This window comes from Colias eurytheme, chromosome 3 (genome assembly GCF_061535395.1).
Source record: "Colias eurytheme isolate Ceu_HAF_F1 chromosome 3, ilColEury1 Martin Lab GWU primary, whole genome shotgun sequence".
NCBI classification, from domain to species: domain Eukaryota; kingdom Metazoa; phylum Arthropoda; class Insecta; order Lepidoptera; family Pieridae; genus Colias; species Colias eurytheme.
The window spans coordinates 7,181,142-7,205,499 of record NC_142982.1 but is presented as its reverse complement, the minus strand read 5'-3'; the positions used below and the strand labels follow the sequence as shown (position 1 = coordinate 7,205,499).

The 24,358-nt window shown below is 31.6% G+C and overlaps 3 protein-coding genes across 5 annotated transcripts; 1 reads left to right on the top strand and 2 right to left on the bottom strand.

Annotated features, from left to right (window-relative positions):
• The first annotated feature begins 1,898 nt into the window (after positions 1-1,898).
• Positions 1,899-7,611, top strand: Serinc (serine incorporator TMS1). 3 transcript variants are annotated; one of them, XM_090119804.1, is made up of 11 exons: positions 1,899-2,138; positions 2,414-2,578; positions 2,675-2,763; positions 2,893-2,988; positions 3,070-3,248; positions 3,360-3,475; positions 3,645-3,863; positions 5,834-5,969; positions 6,288-6,314; positions 6,866-7,013; positions 7,212-7,611. In XM_090119804.1, exons 1-11 carry the CDS (start codon positions 2,103-2,105, stop codon positions 7,342-7,344), a joined length of 1,344 nt encoding a protein of 447 aa, XP_089975930.1. In that variant the 5' UTR covers positions 1,899-2,102; the 3' UTR covers positions 7,345-7,611. The 3 variants fall into 3 exon arrangements, with proteins under 3 accessions (XP_089975930.1, XP_089975932.1, XP_089975931.1); XM_090119806.1 differs by lacking the exon at positions 6,288-6,314; XM_090119805.1 differs by lacking the exon at positions 6,288-6,314 and having other exon boundaries at positions 6,851-7,013.
• LOC149909713 (O-glucosyltransferase rumi homolog) lies at positions 7,605-10,245 on the bottom strand. Its single transcript, XM_090119811.1, has 6 exons — positions 9,988-10,245; positions 9,243-9,427; positions 8,971-9,159; positions 8,639-8,769; positions 8,156-8,303; positions 7,605-8,068 (listed from the first exon to the last, which is right to left on the bottom strand). The coding sequence occupies exons 1-6, from the start codon at positions 10,121-10,123 to the stop codon at positions 7,649-7,651; spliced, it is 1,209 nt and encodes a 402-aa protein (XP_089975937.1). The 5' UTR covers positions 10,124-10,245; the 3' UTR covers positions 7,605-7,648.
• A 3,370-nt stretch (positions 10,246-13,615) lies between these two features.
• LOC149909712 (isocitrate dehydrogenase [NADP] cytoplasmic-like) lies at positions 13,616-24,001 on the bottom strand. Its single transcript, XM_090119810.1, has 9 exons — positions 23,725-24,001; positions 23,307-23,422; positions 20,187-20,331; positions 19,669-19,868; positions 19,038-19,172; positions 18,627-18,730; positions 18,220-18,370; positions 14,811-15,044; positions 13,616-14,150 (listed from the first exon to the last, which is right to left on the bottom strand). Exons 1-9 carry the CDS (start codon positions 23,792-23,794, stop codon positions 13,998-14,000), a joined length of 1,308 nt encoding a protein of 435 aa, XP_089975936.1. The 5' UTR covers positions 23,795-24,001; the 3' UTR covers positions 13,616-13,997.
• Positions 24,002-24,358: the final 357 nt, after the last annotated feature.

The window sequence follows — 24,358 nt, the reverse complement described above, 5'->3', positions numbered from 1 at the left end:
ATTTCAACTTTACGTTCAACTGGAAAATTGGAAATGGTCCGGGTTCGCAGTGGCATGGCGTGGCTGACCGCGCGGCCGACACGCTGTTACATACCGTGTCATATAAACGCGCCCTTAATGTATTTTTATCGATACATGACGTTACCACTTTGTCAAGCCTGTCAAACTATTTTCTTTTTCATCCTAAAACAAAAAGGTGGAGGTTCTATGCTCCTATAATAATAATTTTAATTAATTATTACTGCATACTTTATGTTTTTTAATTTAATTTAATTTATCGTTTTAAAAATACATCATTTATTAGGTATACCTATATATAAGTATTGTAAATTCTGGTTTAAAATAATTATTGAATATATGTTATATCTAAGATGTTATAGGTAAACCAGAATCTGATGGCAAATTGGGAAATCAAAATTTTGAGTGTGCAACCCTAGGGAAAATGGACTGAACGTACTTGATACTGCTTATTTTTTATTTTGTCCTCAACATCATTAGTCACATTACAAGTGAACAATACTGTACTTAATAATGAGATATCCACTTAATATTATGTAGGTACATACTTACATGTATAATATACATAATTATTACTTTTATCTATGTAATACATATTATTTACACATACCTGCCATGTAAAAATATGGATGTAATGATAATGCAGATCAAAACTAGATTGATAATCATTTTTTATAAAATAAAATAAAAACAAAATAAAACTATGTATGTTTATTTTCGTAAGTATTAAAGATACACACATTATAAAATTGACTTTGACAGCTTGGACTTGATGAATAGCCGTATTGGAAACTCCTGTAATAAGTTTTCATAAAATTATATTGTAATCAACAAACAATATTATAGTTACCTACTTATAATATTTTTTTATTTTAAGTATCAAAACGGGTAAGTCCAATTTACCTATAAAATATTCAAAATTGAAAATTGTGATGTGTTTGACCCTTCTGCATCGAATGTTTTTCTATACACATTATAAACAACACCTCTTGCTTGTGTTCGCAGCGGCTTTTTCGACATTTTCGAAGATTTTTTAGGCAAAATCCTAAAAATTATTCATCAATTGCAAAGAAGACAAATAATTTGACAACCAATTTGATAGTTGTCAAATAAAATTGCCATATGAAAATCTTTTATTTCGTAAATATAAATATGCCATCAGATTCTGGTAGACCTTATATAATACAAATATCAAGCATTATAAATAATTTAGGTACATTAAATAACCTTCGACGTCCATAACAAAACAAGATTTCGAAATATAGCACTGATAAAAACGTATTTACTTTTACAAGGTGTATTAATTCGGATTGTTTCTTCTTGTAAATTCATATTTAGGCTACACCATTTTTGTATTTTAACGAGTTTTAATCTCAAAATTACCACAAAATCGACTATGAAAAAAAAGCAAACAGAAATATACAGGCCGAATTGATAACCTACTCCTTAATTTTTGAAGTCGGTTAAATATCAAAAAGGTAACAGCTCTATTAGCTATAACAGTGCTAACGTCATAATTTCATGGCAGGGGCTTAGTTTCCTACACAGTTTCCTAACTGTATGTAACTGTATGTACGTATATATCTGTCAACTGTGACTGAACTTAGCGCAACCTGCTGGTGCATTTCACGTTCCAATTAAGCATCAGCATAATTCGGCATTGTGCGCCACTGAGTCGCATTATGCTCTGTAATTGGAAAACTACCTTATACTTTTTTCAATACTTTTTTACTTGACACTGGCAAATGGTTATCTTCACAGATCTAGTGTTATCTTCCTGCCAGAGAAAAAAAAAGTACTTTTTACTTATTGACATTTATCTTTTTTTTTTTTGACAGTTGACACTTGAAATACTTCGTGACGTTTGAAGTTTGATTGTCATATGTGATATGACGTCAAATCTGAAGTATATTTGATAAATTGTTATGCTTATCTCTCGAGTAAATCAATAAAAATATAATTTTCTATAGCTTTCAATTTTCATAACCATTGTTAGTTGATGTGATTAACGTGAAATACATATTTTACTCAGAAACAGTGTAATATAGTTAGTTGGATGTTACATATTTCATAAGTCATCCAAAATGGGCGCTGTATTGGGTCTTTGTTCAGCTGCACAGGTATGTAAACTAGATCAATAAACTTACTTTCATCACGTTTCATCAAATTAATAAGATGATGTGAACTATATCAACTTTAACGTCATCCTGTAAAACGATCTATATTTATGAATCACTAATATGTTTTGAAGAAATACAATAATTAATATTCTTCTTTTACTTTTTTATAATTATTCACTGTTGCCTTCAATCCTATAAAATAAGGTCATTTTACTTTGTTGTAAGACAAAACAAGTTTGTTCAATGAATTATATTGTTCTTTTTTTTATCCGCAGCTAGCATGCTGTTGCGGCAGTGCAGCATGTTCTCTGTGCTGCTCAGCATGTCCTTCCTGTTCAAACTCTACATCAACAAGACTTATGTACACTCTTATGTTATTACTGATGACAGTGGTGGCTTGCATTACATTAGCTCCGGGATTACATGAAGAAATGAAAAAGGTATTTAATTTAGATGTTTACAGAAGTACCATACAGTGGGCCAAAATCGAGTCATACTCACGTTTCTCTATGTAACTTATTATGAATTCCTTACAGGTCCCATTTTGTGCAAATTCTACAGGGTTGATACCAGGCAACTTCAAAGTTGACTGTGATCAGGCAGTTGGATATCTTGCTGTTTATAGGTAAAAAAAATTAAACTAGTTTTAATTATTTGCATTAATTAACTCATGTAGGTATTTATCATTAAAAAATAGCATTGTAGAATGACATGCACCTTTCATGTTGATCTTGCAATGTCTTTCTGTTTCTAGGGTCTGCTTCGCTACATGCCTATTTTTCATATTTATGGCACTTTTAACAATTGGGGTGAAGTCTTCTAAAGATCCCCGAACTGGCATACAAAATGGGTAAATTATTTATTGTTTAATATAACTTGTATTATTTCAGTTTACTTCAATCCTATCTAAAATAATGTTCTTATTTTTCAGATTCTGGGGCATTAAATATCTAGTAGTAATTGGTGCAACCATTGGTGCCTTTTTTATTCCAGAGGGTCAATTTGCTTCAACTTGGATGGTATTTGGAATGATAGGAGGCTTTTGTTTTATTATTATTCAACTTATACTGATTATTGACTTTGCACACTCTTGGGCTGAAAAGTGGGTTTGTAAGTATAACAAATGAATGAGTTCAATTAGAATATTTATTAATCTTAATCTTCTTTACTATTTAAATTTTAAGCTTCTTTACTATTTATTTTAATTTGTTTATTTTCCAGCAAACTATGAAGAATCTCAATCAAAAGGATGGTATTCTGCTCTTCTTCTTTCAATGCTAACTTGTTATTCTCTTACTATTGCGGGCATTGCATTGCTCTTTACTTACTACACTACGGTAAATATTTATTATTTATTTAATATAAATTAAGCATACAATTTGTTTAAGCATTTTTATGGAAAAAAAATATTCATGAAATCAATTAACTCATCAAAAATACCCCTACATATATATTATAACTTTTATTAATGTTATTTACAAATGTAAACAATATATTACTTTTCAGCCAAATGGATGTGACTTGTCCAAATTCTTCATTTCAATTAATCTTATCCTGGTTGTCATTGCCAGTGGTATCTCAATCCTTCCTTCTGTGCAAGAACACCAACCCCGCTCTGGCCTCCTGCAGTCTGCTGTTGTTTCTCTTTATGTTACCTACCTTACATGGTCAGCACTATCTAATTCTGCTGGCGAATGCAATGCTAGCATCTCCACCACCAATGAGGTAACAATAAACAAATTATTGACATTAATCATAACTATGAATAAAATATTTACTTAAACAATTATACTTAAATGATACATAATTACTCTATTATATATTTACTATTCTATATATTATATGGTATCTATTCATCATTAATATAACACTATCTTTTAGATTATATTTAATATTTAATTTAATATGGCTCTACCAGGAGACACAAGAAGATATTTACTGGGTATGTACAAATAAGGGAAATACTCTCTTTTCAAATTAATTTTCTTCATTGAATTCTATCTATTTAGTAAATAATACCAATTATTACATTAATGCATGTTCATAACATCACTGTTACAAACATTGAGCTATTATTACTACATATAGAGGAGACACCACGAACAAAATCTGTGCTGCAAGCGCGGCGGCCGGCGCGAGGCAGCTTGTGAGACATAGATTAAGCGATGTCATCGCCTCACCGCTATAGAGGCGAAACTTCGTAAATATTTTGCCTATTACTTATCAATTAAGAACAATCAATGTAAAAAAAATAACCAATCAATGTTACAAAAAAAATTGATACACACTTAGGTAATTTATTTCCACCTTTCATGATTTAACCTTTTTTCAAATAATATACACAGTACAATATTTTCTAAATGTTTAAAATAATTTTTTTCCACTATAAAATTGACGTCATCTAATACATATTACATATTATATAAATATATTTCGTGCCCAATGCCGTTTTTTAAATTTTTAGTCTATGACAAATGACGCAAAATGGCGCCCGCCAAAAATTTTGCTCTAACCAAGTTCTTAAAATGATTATCTAATTAATTACCGATGAAAAGTTATTTCTTTGCACTTTGCCGCATTACTTGAATTATAAGTGCAATATCGCAACACACTCGAGGGCATATTTGATGAGTTTCTTGGTTTTTTCCTTTAAAACAAACAAGACACGAAGGCGACCATCACGCTAAAGCGACTGAGTGCAGATAAGCCATATGGCCTATGTTGAGTGGAACATATTATGTGATGTAGGCGGTGTCGTCTCCATACGTAGTATTAATATCTCAAAGGATACAAATTGTTTTTTTATTCACGAAATATTATACATATTATATACTTACACATTTTTAACTTTTAATATATTTCTTTTTTTAAAATACAAAATATCATCTACATTACACATTGTTTATACTTTTCTTTGTTTAATTATAACAAAGAAGTCTTATGACTTATCTAATCACATGGTACGGTAATCAATTTATTTGTTTAATACATAATTACTTACATTTGTTTATTGCATATTATAAGTATGTACATATATGGTGAATATTTGTGTTTACGCAAACTTTGTTTTAGGTACATAGGTAATTTGTAAAAATTCTCACCCTTATTCTTCTAGGAAATCCAATATTTGGTTGGTAGTTATATTCCTTGTAGTACTTAGAAAATATTGGATTACTGTCTAAAATACATTGTTTTCTGATTTCCAAGAACTTTCAGTATTATTAGAAGTATTTATCTGCTGTCCCATCCTTTACCCAGCCCCGCAACATAGAGCTGTAGCTGATGGCTTGCCAGCCCGACCCAATTGGGAGCGATGCAATCTTTTGCCACGTCATAAGAACGTTTTCATGATTTGACTATTGACTTACTTGACTTATCTTAGCATCTTGCCTTGGAACAATAAAAACTGTGCTGACGGAGCGGCAACATCGCATTAGCACCTCATCATGCACGTATGCGTGTAAAAATTTACGAAAGCGTGTGAATGACGTGCCGAGCGCATTTTAACTGCACTATAGAACTTATACAAACGAATCTTATATTTTTTACAGTTTCATTGTGTATTTTTATTTTAATAAAAGTTTAAACTCCAATGTGGAAACTGTACCTACTTGTGAGACTATCATAAATACATTAGGTACGTAATTTCTTAGTTATATACCTTAACATTATTTTTTTTCCGTTCCAAATTGTAGTCGTCATTTGATAAGCAGTCCATCATCGGGTTAATAATTTGGGTATGCAGCGTGTTGTACTCCTGCGTCCGTACCGCCTCTTCTTCCTCCAAAATCACGATGTCGGATCATATTCTCGCTAAAGAAGGCAGTGGAGGTATATTTCTTCCAAATATTTTATTTATATTTGTTTTATTTTGATGCATATCAAATATCATATACAAAATATTAAACATCAAGGAACTATACATTTCAGAAGCAATTACAATTATAATCTTGGACACATTACTAAAAGCAAAAAAATCTACATATTACAATATCCATTCATTTGTGATTTCTTTTCAATTTTTCTCTTTTTTGTCATGTAACCTTTTGTTGCTTTGAATTAGTTATGCAATGTTGTATTTTATTTTGAATTATTACTAACTACTTTAAATAATTTACGCACATCACGCGACTACAATGCGGCTGTAAGGAAATGGAGGTCTAATTGATAACGAAGGTAATGTAACGATACCTTCTTGTTACGGTGATGGTGTCGCTTTTGTATATTCGTAGTTGAGGAATAAATAATAAATATAGAACGACTAAAATCTCACTAAACAAAATCACACCTGAAATAACTCAGACACTTAGGCTAATAATTATCATATTATTATATTATCATTCACTTGTATACAACGTCTTTATTTCCTTCAGCTGTTTTATACGAAAGTGCACTGAACTGTATTTTTGGTTGAACACTTATTGAGATCATAATATAATGAATCTAAAGATGAATAAAATATAAAAATAACTTAATGTATAAAATGATAACCTTGGCCTTGTGATCACATTTCACAGCTTTCATTGATATTTGTAATATTTGTATATGATCTCAATAAGCTTATAGCAGCTTGTAGTTACTTGCTAAAATGTGTAACTAATTGTGACCAAATGCAAACATTAAATTAATGGCATACTGGTCTCAATTAGTTCACATTGCATTTGCTTGTAAAAAAGCTAATAGTTGCATGTTGGTTCGCTCACTGAGCGCAGGTTATGATTCCATAGAGGGAGATGGAGGCGAGGCTGGCAATAGCGGAGAGACAAAAGTATTCGACAATGAGGGTGATGGTGTTGCTTACTCGTGGAGTTTCTTCCACATTGTCTTTGCGCTGGCAACCCTCTATGTTATGATGACTCTCACCAATTGGTACAAGTAAGTATTAGTTAAATTAACACATATTATGTTGTAAATCGTAATTTCCATGGTAATTAATATACTTGAAATATACTTTGATAATATAATTGAAATTTTAATGAGGAAAGGGGCGTAATCTGTTCTGAACGTATCGTCATAGCTTAATTTAAAAAAAACTTCATTTATATGCCATGTTAAACTGTATGTATTTTACAGCCCAAGCTCGCAACTATCTAAGGAGAATGTAGCATCAATGTGGATCAAGATCACATCGTCGTGGCTCTGCGTTGGTCTCTACGTGTGGACCCTGGTCGCACCCGCCATTTTCCCCGATAGGGACTTCAACTAAGCTAAGCGATTATTCTTCTAATACTGAACTTATTTAAGTCATTTTAATATAATATTATAGTCTTACTCATAATCAATTATGTGGGTACCTTATAAAAATATTTTGATCTCATCTATGAAAAATCAATCAATTTATTAAACATCTTGTAGTAGTACAATATTTGTTAGTTTAGTTGCAGTCCCATTTAGATTTAACATTAGGCAAGCTTTAAATGTATAAAAATATTCTTATTCTCGATGTAATATGTAATAAACAATGAGATTCGCACATTTTGTTTTCTTTGTGAAATATTCACAATAAAGATTCATAGTTGTATAAGATCGACACTTTTTATAACTTTGTACTTTAGTAGTTTCTCATACTTTTTTAACAACTTTTTCCAATAACACTTAACATCTTTATCTCTCAAATTATCCCAAATATGTTGATAACCTCTCTCAGCAATCTGTTTTGCCAGTGCATCATTGTCTTTGAAGTAGTTAATGTACTTGACAATTTCTTCTTTTGTTGCCTTTGGACTTATTGGTATATAATGTATCCAAGGCTTCAGTGATGGATAGAAGAATTCCAACCAATCCTCTCCCACATGAAAAACTAAAGACTTGCACAGAAACAGATGCTTGAACCTAAAACTAGCGGCCACACCTCTGTAGTTGAAAAGGTATTTATATTTGCAGTGATCTTCAAAAGATACTTCTTTAGCTGGTTCTGCATACAAAGTATCCTGACAAATAATATTCAATTATTATTTATAAGACATATTAACTAGGTACTTTATCTTTGTTCTATTTGAAATAATTGTTTTACTCACAGCATCAGATTTCCAAGCTTGATTTTTTGTATACTTTGCATCAACAAGATCAGGATTTGCTCTTGATAACAATATTAATGCATCTCTTTCTTCACTAGTTCTTGAACCCCTAAAGAAAGCTTGTCCTTTTTTCTTATCCCATGGAACTCTACAAAAATGTTGATATACTGATTAAAGCAATTATGAAAATTTTTTCAGTAGTATTATATATTAAATAATTTAGGTACAAAGAGCAAAAAGTTAAATTCAAATTTCATATATAAATGAGTAGTGTTTTAAGGGCCATAGATTGTATCACTAAACGTGTAATTGTGATGTGTGCTTTTTTAAAGAATGCAATATTTAAAAAAAAAATATTTTAAGGAAACATCAAGTTCAAACCATGCTTATAGAATACACAGGAAAAGTAATTTAATAACTCGTTTTCAATATAATTTATTCAAAGAAGGACAACAATAAAAAAAAAAACCTTTGTATTCATACTTATCTGCTGCTGCAGTTATTTTCAATCTATGCTGGTCCCATCGACCAATGCCTGTTGGATATAGTGATATTGCTGGACCTCCATCCCAAAAACTCCAAGCAGGGTACATTATATCATCATAATCTTTTGTCTGCAAGTATAACATAGTTTTGAATAAATTCTTTATTTTTTTAAATATGACATGTTTAATCAAAAATTTTTTGAAAAATTGAACATGTATTTTGGTGCTAAATAAAAAAAACTAACAATTAATTTCAAATTTTGTAAAGTCTGTGACAAGTTTTGGTCAACTATTTATTTATAAAAAATTCCATTAATTAATTAAGAATACCTTACTAAATGAAAACACTGGTATCATTTTGTGACCCCACAAACGATTAACTTGTGGCCAATCCCTTGTGTTCACTGATAATTCTATATTTGGTAATTTTGGAGCTAAAGCCTTCAAATAATGTTCTATTCCAGTACACCTTGCCGGGAAATGACATTCTTTTTGACGATATAATTTACCTTCTATTATCTAAAATTGCAAAAAATACAAAATTAAAACATTTCTCATTTTTTTTAACTTTCAAGGAAATATTAAATTATTAATAACTATACCTGATACTTAGTGCCTTTCAAAAAAGCATTATCGACCATGTCTTTTGTAATACCACTTTTAAACTTCTCCAAGTCATTATCTATTACACTAGCATGGCAGGAACAGTTAGCAGCAATGCAAGGAGCAAAGTTTGCTTCAGCTAATTCAATTAGCTTACTAATTTTTGAAGTCCATTCATTTCTTTCTATGAAACAAATACATAACATTAAATTTAATTGAATCTAGAAGATTAAATAATTATTTGTACCAAACTCCACATAGAATATCTGAACAAAAGAACATAATAAAATTAATTAATTTTTAAGAAATGTTTCAAATTAATAAACACATTGGACATTGTGTCTGCTTGTTTGCCTTCCTTTCAATCTAACTTTATTTTAAACTAGCTGCGCACAGCGGTTTCACCCGCATTGCTCCGCTCCTGCTGGTCTTAACGTGATGATATAATATAGCCTAAACCTATAGCCTTCAGCTATCAATATCTAAAAAAAATTGACTGAGACTGTCGGCAACCTTTCTATTTCTATATTGTTACCTGTCCTATTTTCCTGAATAAATTTTTACCAGAGAGAGTATTAATCCCCATTAAGTATAATCTATAAAACGGAGTGATTTAGATCACGTGGATCACCAATTTTGTAATTAAAACAAAGCAAACTTATTTTTTTTATAGCACTCTCTATTGCTACGCATTATAAGTTGTGCAAAAAATATGTGTGAAGGATTATTAATTATTTCAAGTACCTTTTGAGTATCTATTTCTATCTTCTAAACATGAAGTTTCACTAGAACATGTTTCGGCATCAGAATCAGACTTGGTAAAAATTAAAATATTAACAAATAATATCAGTGTTGAAAATCTAAGTACCCCATATGCCATACTTTATTAATGTAAATATTTCATTTAGAAAACAAGCAAAATATAAAATTCCGTTAAAACAACTGTATGTAAATAAATAAACTGAACTTTACATTTGACAATGACAAGTAAATGTGGAACTTTTCACTCGACAGTTGACAAATGACAGATAATACGAAAATATTGCGTTCTCATTTAGGGAAATAAACCCCGTTTTCCAATTACAGAGCATAATGCGACTCAGTGCCGCACAATGCCGAATTATGCTGATGCTTAATTGGAACGTGAAACGCACCAGGTTGCGCAAGCATCTACAGACGCTCCGATTCGGTTGGTGCCAACCATCCGACCACGACCAAATCGGAAAGTGAAGAGAGCGGTCGGTCCGACATAATTATTATTAATATTGGTTTGACGTGGTCGGATGCGCCGGCGATACCGACCAAACCAACTTCCTATCCGATCCGACCAAATTGGAACGTTTGGAAGCTTTGTTCCGACCAAATCGGCTCATTTCATAGAGTAATATAGGTAATTGGCTCATTCGCATTCGCAACGCCGCCGGTGTAGGACGTCAACATGAACGCCGAGGGAGTTACGGTCACCGAACGTGACATAATAATAAAATTACTGGAACTATATAAAGACTTTCCCTGTTTGTGGGACGTAACAAAGATGACGCAAATAGAGATGCCAGAAATCAAGCGTATTTTATTACGTTAGAAGTATTTAAAAAAATTGACAGTGCGGCTACATTAAAAACTTAATATTTAATATTTCATAGAATGATTCTGGAGTCATTCGAAGATATGTTCGGAAATCTTCATCATCCAATTCCTAAAGGAGCCGCATATATGACTGTAATTTTCTCTATTTCTATAGTAGAATTTAGCCCATTCTCTTCGTTTTTTCCTTTGTTCCTTTTGTAGCGGTGCTGTAGCAACAATGGTTGCTGCAACCAACGCTATATTTTTAGCATTTTTCGATAATACCGGTGGCATGAGGCAAGACGTCCGTTCACTACTTCAATCTTCATATCAAAGTCAACTGCATATATTATATTGCCATATATTATATTTGCCATATAGATCTATATTAAATGAACAATGTATTCAAAGTATTTAATTGGTTAAGGATTAATGCTGTATTGGTTAAAATCGCTTCGAAAATTAACCATTATTTGTTGTAAAACGTAAATGACAAAAAAAAGTTATTGTGGGTTATCCATAAGAGATAGATATATACCATCGCGGACTTTTCTGTAGACCTTTTCAATGTTTACAATACTTAGTACATTATTTTGATAAAACTCGTATGGTTCAGCCTGCGTTTGCAATGTAAGCGGAAAAAATGTAATTATGTATTTACAACATCACATTAGAAACCTCATAAATAACAGTACTTCTCCACTATTTAATGGATTTTATTATACATATATAAACTTTCCTCTTAAATCACTCTATCTATTAAAAAAAAACCGCATCAAAATCCGTTGCGTAGTTTCAAAGATTTAAGCGTACAAAGGGACAAAGGGACATAGGGACAGAGAAAGCGACTTTGTTTTTTATTATGTAGTGATGGTCAACTGACAGCTGGAAGGCCAACCGTCGGACAATCTGTAGCAATGTTGGAATGGTTGCCATGTCGGTTCCATATGGTTGGCACCAACCAAATCGGAGCGTCTGTAGATGCTTTAAGTTCAGTGTTGAAAAAAAAATATTCATAGAGTTAGAATGAGAATAACCTCATAAATGTGTGTAAATAAAGTGGTATAGGTACATAATAATTGGTTGAAAAATATTTACGGTTATTTTAAGTAATTTGGATTTTGATTACTTATTTCATTAACATTTTTTTCAATGTTTGTACCTTCATCCATACTTGTATTTATTTTTTTTAACACAATTTGAATTAACTTTGATTATTTCGAAAAAACTACAATGAAACGAAAGCTTTAAATTTTTTTCCAACAATTAATAATTACTAACGATAAATCGATTGCACGCATCAATTCACGCGCATTACTTTTTCTAGTGCTCGATTGTGCGAAGCATTGCTGTAGTTGGAACATTAAACGTTAAGCATTATGCCGCTTAATGCGCTCTAGTGCTGTAATTGGAAAACGGGGTAGGATTTAAATAGTCGCAAAAAAGGACCAATCTTTAATTATTGCTTTTCTGAGAATCAATTGATTTTTACTAATGGATACCGTCTCACCCATGACCATCATACAAATAAAACTCAGAAACCTTTTTTTTACCAGATTCGGGCCAGCGCTAAAGAAATTTTCCTCTAGTAATTATACTACGCCATTTCAAGCTTAACTATTATTATTGTTATAAAAAAAGGAATGTCCTGTCCACTAAACATATTATATATGTTACCGAAAATGTATGTAATCCGTCATTGTATACAATTCCTAGGAAATGTATATGATTCCTAAAATCGCACGGAAATGTATGAAATAAATTATTTTATACACATTTCCTAGGAAATCTATATATTTCCTAAATAGCTATCGGAAATGTAAAACATATAAGATATTGATATGTCGCAGGCTAATTGTATATAATCTGGCCGTTTACAAACGGTCAGCATTGTGTAGTAACTATGCCGATAATTCGTAATCAGAAATTTTTGGTTTGGATAAGGGGGTGGGTTAGGTTAGGTTCGTGTTTTTTAGAACTACACAGAAATAGGAGCCCCACGAAGTCGGGCTCCGTCGGCTCGCGACCGTCTTTTTGTAGAATTTTGGAAAAAGACGAATTTTCGGCATATTAAAACAGCTAGCCGTAATGTAATACGGCGGATTATACAATCCGACTGCGCCAAATATACGCGGGGACAGCGGGACGAGGGGACTGATTACTTGCCAAATGAAAATTTGATTTTATAAGAATAAATATAAGTTGATTTTGTGATATTTACGTTAAAAGTTGATTTTTAAAATGTTAATTAGTACGATTATAATATGAACATAATATTATCATTACAATTTTACGGTATGACTGTTAGCCGATTGTATCAATAAGAGCTATAAAAAAAAATAACAACGTGTTTTATTACAGAAAGCATTTACTTTACACATTTCCTAATACGATATTGGAATTGTATACAATTCCTACGAAGACTATACATTTCCTAGGATATGCATGCATTAAATAGTTTTTTAAACAATATTTTATACATTTCCTAAATGGTATCGGAATTGTACACATTTCCTAGGAATTGTAAACAATTCCTTGATTTCATACATTTCCGGTAACATATACATCATTTACTTTTATATTAATTTGAATGAAATTTATCTATCAATATAACAGCACTTAAGTATTTGTTATAATTATAGTGATTTTTGCATGAAGTTATTAATGTTTACTTATCAAAATGAAGTATATATAACCATTATTAAACCTCCTTCCTTAGCAAAACCTGCTTGTAGTAGTAATATAAATATTAGTACCTACTCTGTTGTAGCAACTGTGTTAAATGAGGCATAAAAAGAAAAAAAACTTCAAATAAGTATTATTTTAATATAAAAAATAATACAAAATAAAAAAGACCAGCTATCTTGAAACGATCTTCAATTCAAATAAAATGCCTGGAAAAAAAGTGGTCCTAAAAATGCAATAAGTATCATTTATTATATAACATATACATTCTGATTTTTATTTATAACATTATAATCAAATTATTATCTATATTATATAAATAACCTTCAAATTTCTACAATTCATCTTTCAATTTTCAATATTTTCTATAAAATCTCTAATACAATCTCCTGAAAAATATTGAATATTATGTATTCCATGCATATGTTTTTGCATCATCATCATTTTAGCCTTCCTATTTGGAGACCCCATCGTAATTAATTTATTTAATCTACAGACTGCTTTTACTTTGAGAGTTTGTGCTCAAGTTGATCAGCAATAGCTTGTAAGAAGTCTTCAGTGTGTAAAAACATTCCTTCCTTGGTATTGGCTAGTCCATGAATGCATATAACCAAGTCCTTGGTCATCTTGCCACTATCGATGCACTCGACGCACGCCTGCAAAAGATAACGTGAATCCAGTTTAATTATTATTAACCTAATGACATTTACTGGGATCCGCCAACTAATTATTTTTATCATTAAACAAATCTCTGTATAATATACTTCTACATACTTATGAGTATAATGATAAAGAGTTCAAACAAATTCAGAGATAAAAATGTACGTCATTATTAATGCAATTATTGTACAACGCCCATCTTGCAAAAAGAGTGAAATAATTAATAAAGTTTGCACGAAGACGAAACAGATGATGTTTACTTATCTGATGAAACTGCAATAGCGACCATCTAAATAATATTTTAGGAGCTGTGTAATTAAATGATATTATGTAACCAATGATGTGATAGATACACATAGTAGCTATGTACCGTAGAAGGTCGTATTTATTTAAGCGATTAGTTTAAAACATATGAACTCAATATATATTTCAGTATACATTTTAATTCTAACATCCTCGTACATCAATGCGCCAAATTAAAATGTAAAACTAAAACGGAATGTGTCCAAAATACGTAGGTATTTGAAATAATAATTTTTCAATGATTTGCCAATCCATTAAATTGGACTCCTTTTGAACCTTATCTTTAACGACCATGCCAATAAATATATTTTGATAATTTTCAATCAAATTAATTCCTTCAAGCCAAAACTTACCTCTTCTAAAGCCACAGCAAACCGTTCCAATTCGGGAGTACCGTCCAACTTGGCTCGGTGTACCAGACCCCTTGTCCAGGCGTATATAGATGCTACAGGGTTTGTGGAAGTGGGTTTCCCCTGCTGGTGCATGCGATAGTGACGAGTCACAGTCCCGTGAGCCGCTTCAGACTCCACAGTACGTCCGTCCGGACACATCAGCACTGACGTCATCATACCCAGTGACCCATAACCCTGGGAAATCGTAAATACAGATACCGAAATAGTACCAGCTTCTTGTATTCATGTGTAAATACAAGTTGTTATCTTTATTGCATGAGATTGTATCCGTAATTTCATATCAAACCTAATTCTTTTTAATTATGGTTTGATATGAAATTTACACAAAATGTCGGCCTGCAATCTGTGACGATGGTATTGCGTATTGCGTATAAATAGGAATTTTAAAGTGCACATAGCAACCAGCATTGAAGGTTTATTATAAATAACACCTTTTATGCGCGTACGCATTTTAATCGATTCATTGTAAAATGGTTTAACCACCTTGAAAACCGCAGATATAGGCAAAAGAGATATTGCATATAGATTGAGATGACAATAAGATTATTTGTTCAGAGACCAGAGTTAAGATTGCATATAGAAGAACTATTTATGGAAATAATTTCCCAATTTATTACATACTAGATTTCCGCCCGCGGGATTTCCGGGATAAAACCTATCCTATGTGTTAATCCAAGTTACCCTCTATATCTGTGCCAGTGGCGTGCATTCCATAAAGACATAAAGACACTGCCTACCCTACCATTTACCAAACTCTGATCAATATTTAATTGTTATATTTAATATATTTTAGATTCATCTATCGGTATTTTGGTAGCATTATTATCTAATTTCTATAACACCGGCTCGGCTCATGCGCTGCACTAGCGCCGCCACAGGACCCAGTACGTCACGGGACGGCAAAGACACAAACTATCCCGTGTCTAAGTTTTTATATGTGTGCTCTGCGTGTCTACGCATATTTTATATGTGTGCGTGCCTATAAACACGGCACACTGATGTAATAAAACCACGCACACAAACACACAAGGTAGGCAGTGTCTTTTTACGAAGATATACGAATTAGGTACGAACCGAATTCGGAACTACATCGAAAGTCGAAACTGAAGTTGAATATGCGACCAATAATTTAGATAATGTATACAATTTTGTAGCGGTAAAGACCATCTGCAAATAGTATCATTATTCGTTTGTTTTGTTTTGGAAATAACAAACGTTTACTTTGAGGTTAAATTTGTTTTTTGAGAAAATTAATAATGTTTACTACTTACGACAATTTGCAAGTGAAGTGTTTTGAGAGTAACTAAATAGATTATGTATATCATCAGTGTATTTTGTAAGATAACACAGCTCAACAAAAAAACAATTTTTTTTTGTTGCCCTGGATATTTCTACAGATTTATATAATTCAAGTACCCAGTTTGCGGATGTAATCATTAAAATTATATAATTGGCTCTAGTTTTTTTTTAATTTGGATTTTCATATATTAAATTTTCTTACGGCCCTTCAGAATACGGGTTAATAACAAGTGTTTATTTTTTTGGTGAATTACGTTTTCTGCACATTTATTCGCTCAGACATAACACAATTCTATAAAACTGGCTGTAGAATATCAGAATAATAAATGATTTCTGTAAAAAAAACATTTTTATGAACAACAATGTTCGGTTTGTATTGAGTTGAAGAAACCCAGTAGCACTTGGTCAGCAAAGTGGATAGGTATACGAAATTCCCTTGATGTTTTAATTAATAGAATTAGAAAAAGCAAATTAATTAGGAATAATTAATAAATATGAGAATTTAGGCCTTTGAGGAAATCTAGAAGTATAAGAAGAAAACCCGACGGCCCTACAGGACGGGCGTGTCGAAAATTGATAAAAGATGAAAATTTAACAAAATTTTATAACTGATGCTGAATGTAAATTATGGAGAGATATAGTATTGGTAAATTTAAGGTAAATTTAAAACATCAAATTATAAAGAAATTGCACAACAGTTGTTAAAAAACTTCATTATTTTATGAGCAATTACGAACATAAAGCAACACTTTCCCCACAGTCTTCGATAGATATCCAGTAAATCTGGGAAATTTCTGTGAGAAACAGGAAGAACGCATCGAAAAAGAAGTAAAAATTATGGAATAAAGGTATCAGGGTATATGGGATCGTCACATGATGGCAGATTACTGATAGTCCATAACAAAACTATTGTCCCAAAATTAACTAAGAAGAGAAGCTTATAAAATCTATTTCCTTGTACTATTTCATAAGTTTTAATGATTTTTATCTATTTTTATATCCATTTGAATTAATTAAATACTATTAAAACAAAACAATAAGTAAAACTTTGTAATAAATAAATGATATTAAACAAATATCTTAATACTATTATAAAGGCGAAAGTTTGTAAGGATGTATGGATGTATGGATGTATGGATGTATGGATGTATGGATGTTTGTTACTCTTTCACGTAAAAACTACTGAACCGATTACAATGAAATTTAGCACACATATAGAGGGTAACTTGGATTAACACATAGGATAGTTTTTATCCCGGAAATCCCACGGGAACGGGAACTATGCGGGTTTTCCTTTGCAAACGCGGGCGAAGCCGCGGGCGGAAATCTAGTACCTACTATTTCATGCTGCGTTTTAGAGTCTTATGAAAATTAGGATTAAAAAAAAACTAGAGCCAATCTACCAAAACCATTAATAGTTTTATATATAATATGCATTAAATTATTCGAAACCACTTTCACATCCAGGGCAACAAAATCATTGTTGACCAGTGTAATAAGGCATACCTAATTTAACGAAAAATTCTTATTTTTGTTTTATGAATAAACTTTTATCAAACAGAGAGTGATAGGAAAAAGGCCGATCTATAAATGGATCTATACCGGAATTTGTAATACACAAAGGTAAAGTTAATCATTAATTACATAATATAGAATACTAGTTAGGATATCATACCTACTTTGACAATTATTTTATAGATAATATGACCTATGTTCGTGATATGTTTTCCATTATTTTGCGGAAATACTATGTATCTCCAATCAAATATCAGAACTGCAATATGAAATATTAGTTTTTATGACTTATTATCATTGCAATATTTCTGCCTACCCTGTCCAAAAACTCTGTGCACGCCCCTGATCTGTGCTAAATTTAATTGTATTTGGTTCAGTAGTTTTTTCGTGAAAGAGTAACAAACACACACACATCCTCACAAACTTTCACATTTATAATATTAGTAGGATTTTCTATTTTTTTTCCCTTTTATTATTTATGTGGAAACATTCAACTTGGCGGAATATTTTTATTAAAATAGATATTTGTATATACCTGCGCAACAATATCAGACTGTACATCGCCGTCATAATTCTTACACGCCCAAACAAATCCGCCAGAGCCTTTAATGGCCTGAGCCACCATATCGTCGATAAGGCGATGCTCGTACCATATCTTGGCATCGTCGAATTGTTTTTTGTAGTCACTGTATAATTTAAATATTTATTGTAAGATATATTACGAGATACATTCAATTTCATTAAGTTGTGTGTGTATTAGCACAGACTAATAATAATATACTACGGTATTAGTATAATAAAAAAATAAAAATAAAAGTACATACTCTATTGCTACGCGTTCAAAACTTAATAGTAACTAATAATATCTGAAGGGGTATAAGCTTGTTGACTTTGGAGCAAAAAATTAAAGGGACATCAGGGTGCTATTACAAAAAATGTTACCTGTCAAAGATTTCCTGGAAAATGTCTTTAAACCGACCGTCATAACGCTTGAGAATTGTATTTTTTGTTGATAAATATAGCGGCCATTTCTTCTGCAGCGCGACCTGTTTTGAAGATTTCAATATGTACTTATGTATGTTTACATTCATCCCTGTTTCAGAATATTTGTTAGAATAAAAAAAAACATATTTTGACAAAATGCAGGAGATACCAGAAAAATATCAGCCCCCAAATCTTATTATCATTATTATCTAGTGATTTCCCGAAATTATTTATTGATTATAATGAAGATAATTTAAAAAACAACATTTATTACCACTATCATAATTATATGTACTTGCATTAATTTTTATCCACAGTTCTATCAACTCACTAAAGATATGAGTTATTTATCATATTATGTTATTTTACCTGAAAACTGGAATGGGCAAAGGCGCGGATAGATTCATCCGTGTTATACATTCCCATTGCAACTCCAGGCACTTTGAAATCGTACAACAGGGTCTTTGTTACTGTTCCATCTTCTTGTGTGTATACTAATTCCACCTAGAAAATAGAAGATAGGATATCAACTGGAATAAAGTTAATTTTAGTTACTAGTGCTCGTTTCAAAGAGTATCTTTCGTCATCTGGAAAATTAAGCATCATTAAATTTTTTTAACAGCCTCATAGTTACAAACATCAAAGATATCCTATTGAAGGCGGATAAATATTTGGTCAATCGGTTCTTTTGTTTTCGTATGACACCCATCCTACCATACATAACCATACCATACACCCAACATACATAACTACTATTCCATTTATATTTTCGTTCTATAAACAAAATATCGTTTCAGTGTTTATCATATTGAAATCTTTTAAAAGAAATTAGTTTAATAGCTAAGTTTAATAGGTACTGCGCGTTAGGCTAGACTTAGGTATCTTCTATAAATGTTTATATAACAGTTATGCACACGTGGCAATATAATCTAGATGACCTTGCAATGCAAGTACGGAACATATGTGCACAACGTCTTTTATCTCATATAAAAGAATATACCTTTCCAGGTTTCGGAACTACAAAGTCTTGAGCCTTATACTGGTCTCCATGGGCATGACGACCAATAACAATAGCTTTAGTCCAGCCAGGCACAACTCGAGGTATGCTCTTGCATAGAATTGGCTCACGGAAGACGGTTCCGCCCAGAATGTTACGTATAGTACCATTCGGACTTAGCCACATCTTCTTTAGTTTGAATTCTGTAAGAAATTACTGTGTATGATTTCAAAATTTTGAAAATACATAACAAGCTAAATTAATATTATTTTGTTTCTTATGGTTATTCAAAATTGTTATTGCTTTCGGATTTAGAATGTATTTAAAGTAACAATATTATTCTAACTATCCTAATGTGTATGAAATGAAGGTGAATTCAAGGTAAAAGATCAATGACATTTCATCATAACATTTTTTTTCCGTTAGCAAATGCTACAAAATAAACATTTTTATTTTTTTACGAAAACTGCGGTATCTTGATGACGATGATATTTAGTAGATGAATATCTCACATGTCGTACCTTCAACACGCTGTTCATCAGGTGTAATAGTGGCGCATTTAATGCCCACATTGTGCTTGAGGATCGCATGCGCAGCATCGATCGTCACTTGATCATTAGTCGCATCACGATTCGGCAGACCCAGGTCGTAGTACAGGCAGTCGAGCTGTGGGCGTCAATGACCTTTGTAATGATTATAGGCTTATAGTTTGGCTTTATACTATTAAATTTAAAATTATACACACGACCGATAAATATATATCTGACCTCACTGGGCCCATCGTTATCTGCAGTGTATCCGACTAGGAATTAAATGTTTAGTTTTTTTTTTATTGTTTCTTGTCTACTTCAGCTAATATCACTACATAGTACAAACCATGTTGATGATCGATGTCTCATGTCTGTCTGTCTGTCTGTCCCTAAGTCTGCTTAAAAGTTAAAACTACGCAACGGCTTTTTGGTTAAGTTTCTTCACTACCTACATCTTTCGTCGCTTTCTCTGTCCCTATGTCCCTTTGTATGCTTAAATCTTTCAAACAACGCAACGGATTTTGAAGCGGTTTTTTAAAATAGATAGTGATTCAAGAGGAAGTTTTTAGTAGGTATATATTCTAATTTATTAGGTTTTAGACAAAGCGGGCGTAAAGCTAGTACCTAATATAATACATATATAGTGGTTCAAGAGAATGTTAATGTGAAAGTATCAGGGTCGCTTATTTTAAAATAAAAATTAAACGACCGCATAGTATACGTACGTAAAGCATACCTAGTCGATATTACTTTAATCCATCAGGCCCCGGAATCACACTTCACAGGCACAATAGAAAATCTATTGTGTCGCGGTCGGATCTGGCCGTTCGGGGCTCAATGGGTTAAAGCTCAATTTCATAAAAACAAAATCGCAATTATATACTTGTTAGTACCAAATATTTGCTTATCAACAACAATAGCGATCGTAATTTATTGAAACATTGCTCAAAACATTGCCCCAGTAAACTGTTGATAAGTGCGGCACATAATGCCATTTGATAACATATAACGTACCTAGGTACAATTACGTATAATGCGGGAATTACTTGTGCTGATATGAAAACAAAATGTTTGAGTGCAAATTTAAAAATAAATTTATCACTCATAAGTACAAATGATTATTTTTCAAATTGCATGATAATTTAATTACGTTTTTGCCAACAATACCTACTTACCTACATCAATAAGATTTTTTTTATATAAATCCATTTAAACATTTCACCTTTTAAATGCCGATATCGAAAGGCCATACAACTTATTGAAACCAGTTCAGTCCTTGACAAGATATTTTAAGAAAACACGTTTTAAATTCCAGTCAACAATAAATAACTGTTAAACGTATGTACGTCCATAACCTCATACTAGCTTTCTTTCCACAGCCATTCACCCCTTTACGCGATAGATTTCGAAAAAATTTCAAACTTTATACAACCCAATAAAGGATCATATTATATGTATAGCGTAGGGCAGGGTAGCTTCGCTTGCGTTAAGAAAAAGAAATCGGACTTACGGACCCAAATAAGAAAAAAAAAACTATGGCTCTTTTCTTTTTTCAAAATAAATTTAAAATTAAAATTTTGTATGCCAGTTAAATTCTTTTATACCTAGTTTTGATACCTACAAGGCTTGGAGGGATTACAATATCCGTAATTTATAATACTTATGCCTGAATATTTACACTTGAACCTTTTTTAGGGTTCCGTACCTCAAAAGGAAAAAACGGAACCCTTATAGGATCACTTTGTTGTCCGTCTGTCCGTCCGTCCGTCCGTCCGTCTGTCAAGACCCTTTTTGTCAGGAACGCGTGGAGGTATGAAGCTGAAATTTATATCAATTACTCAGGTCTACTGTCCCTTGAAGCTGTGAAAAAATCAAACTTCTAAGCCAACGCAATCAAAAGATACAGCCGTTTATGCCGCAAATTTTCGACACTTGCAAGGGAATCAAAACCTACAGGGTGCTTCCCGTGAACTCAGAATCTTGAAATTTGGTACGAAGCAACGTCTTATAGCATAGATAAAGGAAAAATTACGAAAACCATAAATTTTTAGTTACATCACATAATATATATTTTTTTAATAATTTTAAACTTACTACCACGGAACCCTCGGTGCGCGAGTCCGACTCGCACTTGGCCGGTTTTTTTTTTTTTTCATAAATATATACCCTACAATCTACATACTTTTAGATGCATTTATTAAAAAAACTGTAATTATTATGTCATGACCATAAGAAACAATATAAAAAAAAACAAAAAAATACTATTATTTTGATTGCACACCTACAGTAGGTACCTACATAATTAAGGTACCTATACCATATGTTAATAGGTAAGTATAGGTTAAATTTTCCAAATATTGTTAGCCCCATTTCATAATGTAATATTCAAAGAGTAAAAGAAACTAACATACACATTTCACAATTCAGTGTGCACACTGCACATGTTATTTTTATAAAGTGTTGACCTACCACTTGGTCCAATTAAATTTTATTATCTTTATTAACTACAATAGAAAAGGTCTTTGCACACATTATTTTAGCAAGCAAAACAAATATGAGGTCTTTGAACCATAATATGTATGTAGTTAGTTACTAACAAATAGATGATTTATTAGTAGTTAATAACTTTTTTATAAGATTTTTTTAACTGGTAAGTATTACTAAAATTAATTGTTATTTCTATATTAACATAGAATTAATAAAGTATCAAAAACCTAGAAGTAAAAAAAAATGTTTTTTTTAATAATTTATTAAAAATATCCTGTCCAGGATTTTTGCAGCAAACCCATTTTTAATACATTATTACTGAATAGACTAATATTTATTATAAAATTGATCTTATTCTATTTTCACCCCAGCAAAGTTTGATTTAGGTTTGTATCTTAGACTAAAATAATTTTTACACAACTGAATAGCACCATTAGCAAGCGCATTATAACTTAATATATAATAACTACTAAATAATAACTTAACTTTAAATATGTATATCTAAATTGCCAGGGATTATTATATTGGGCCAAATCCCCATTCAGACCTGAATTTGTTAACTTTTAAATGAGATAACCGTAAGACTAACTGAAAGATAAAATACTGCTGGGTTAAATAGCTTACCTTGACATATGGGAATATAAGTTTTTCTTTAATTTTTTCCCAAATTATGCGGGTCATTTCATCACCATCCATCTCCACAATGGGCTTTGAAGCAATAACCCTCTTTGCTGTGCCATCTGGATAATATGATAAAACACTTATTATTACATTTGGATAATTTTATCCATAATAATAGGATCCTAAATATATTTTTGTATTAATTCCTATTAAGTAGTTATGAGAGATTTAATTGCTGAAAATTTGTATGTTTTTTTTTATTAGTAAAAAGTATGATTCATATTGAAAACAAACACATTTTTAACGATTCTAAATATTTTAGATTTACATATTTACATAGAAATAGAATATAATATTCGAAAAGATACCTATCTGTCAGTTTCTTAAATATCTATCTTTTGTTATTTATGTAGGTACTCACAGTTTCTCGACGAAGTAGTGACTTGGTCCGAGATAAATTTAAAAACTTTTTTACTATTATTTACAGCCATAATTGACAAACTTTCTACAAGATTTCCTTAACCAATGAGTTAGAAACCTATTAGATAACCAAAGAAACAGATAGGTAATTAGAAAATATCGTGCTATCTAATCAGTCTTTTTTCACACTGCTGACTTCGCGTGCTGAGAACGAGACAGTCAGTTAAGAGTGTACGTGTCTGGCTACTTTATTTACATGTTCAGAGTTCTGAGTTCTGAACAATATTAAAGTATCAAAGAGTAGCTGCCCAATGATTACAAACAGATGCGACACTATTAGGTTTTGTATCCATTTTGATTTTTGTTATTTACAATATGATTTAGCGACCTAAAATCCTAAACCTACTTATCTCACAATTATTTAAATTCTCAAACACTGAGAATAAGAATTATCGGAAATTGATGTACCTAAATTATCTAGAAATAGATATTCGTATTTCTAGACAATTTACATCGATCGCCGACAGAGAAGTGAGAGAACAGATAAAAGTATTCTACATCACTTGCTTCGTTTTACCACATTTTACCGTGAAAGAAAGACCAACAGATGTTACCATGAAAAATGCGTGTTTGTT

Excerpts from the sequence above, each read along its gene's own strand:
- LOC149909713 (XM_090119811.1), bottom strand. The coding sequence starts at position 10,123 with ATGGCATATGGGGTACTTAGATTTTCAACACTGATATTATTTGTTAAT. Across the intron at positions 9,160-9,242 it reads TGAAAGGCACTAAGTATCAG|ATAATAGAAGGTAAATTATA; the intron begins GTATAGTTATTA and ends TTGCAATTTTAG. Across the intron at positions 8,304-8,638 it reads ATAACTGCAGCAGCAGATAA|AGTTCCATGGGATAAGAAAA; the intron begins GTATGAATACAA and ends ACATTTTTGTAG.
- Serinc (XM_090119804.1), top strand. The coding sequence starts at position 2,103 with ATGGGCGCTGTATTGGGTCTTTGTTCAGCTGCACAG. Across the intron at positions 3,249-3,359 it reads TTGGGCTGAAAAGTGGGTTT|CAAACTATGAAGAATCTCAA; the intron begins GTAAGTATAACA and ends TTTATTTTCCAG. Across the intron at positions 3,476-3,644 it reads TCTTTACTTACTACACTACG|CCAAATGGATGTGACTTGTC; the intron begins GTAAATATTTAT and ends ATTACTTTTCAG.
- LOC149909712 (XM_090119810.1), bottom strand. The coding sequence starts at position 23,794 with ATGGCTGTAAATAATAGTAAAAAAGTTTTTAAATTTATCTCGGACCAA. Across the intron at positions 18,731-19,037 it reads TTGCCCATTCCAGTTTTCAG|GTCGCGCTGCAGAAGAAATG; the intron begins GTAAAATAACAT and ends TCTTCAAAACAG. Across the intron at positions 14,151-14,810 it reads TTGCTGTGGCTTTAGAAGAG|GCGTGCGTCGAGTGCATCGA; the intron begins GTAAGTTTTGGC and ends TATCTTTTGCAG.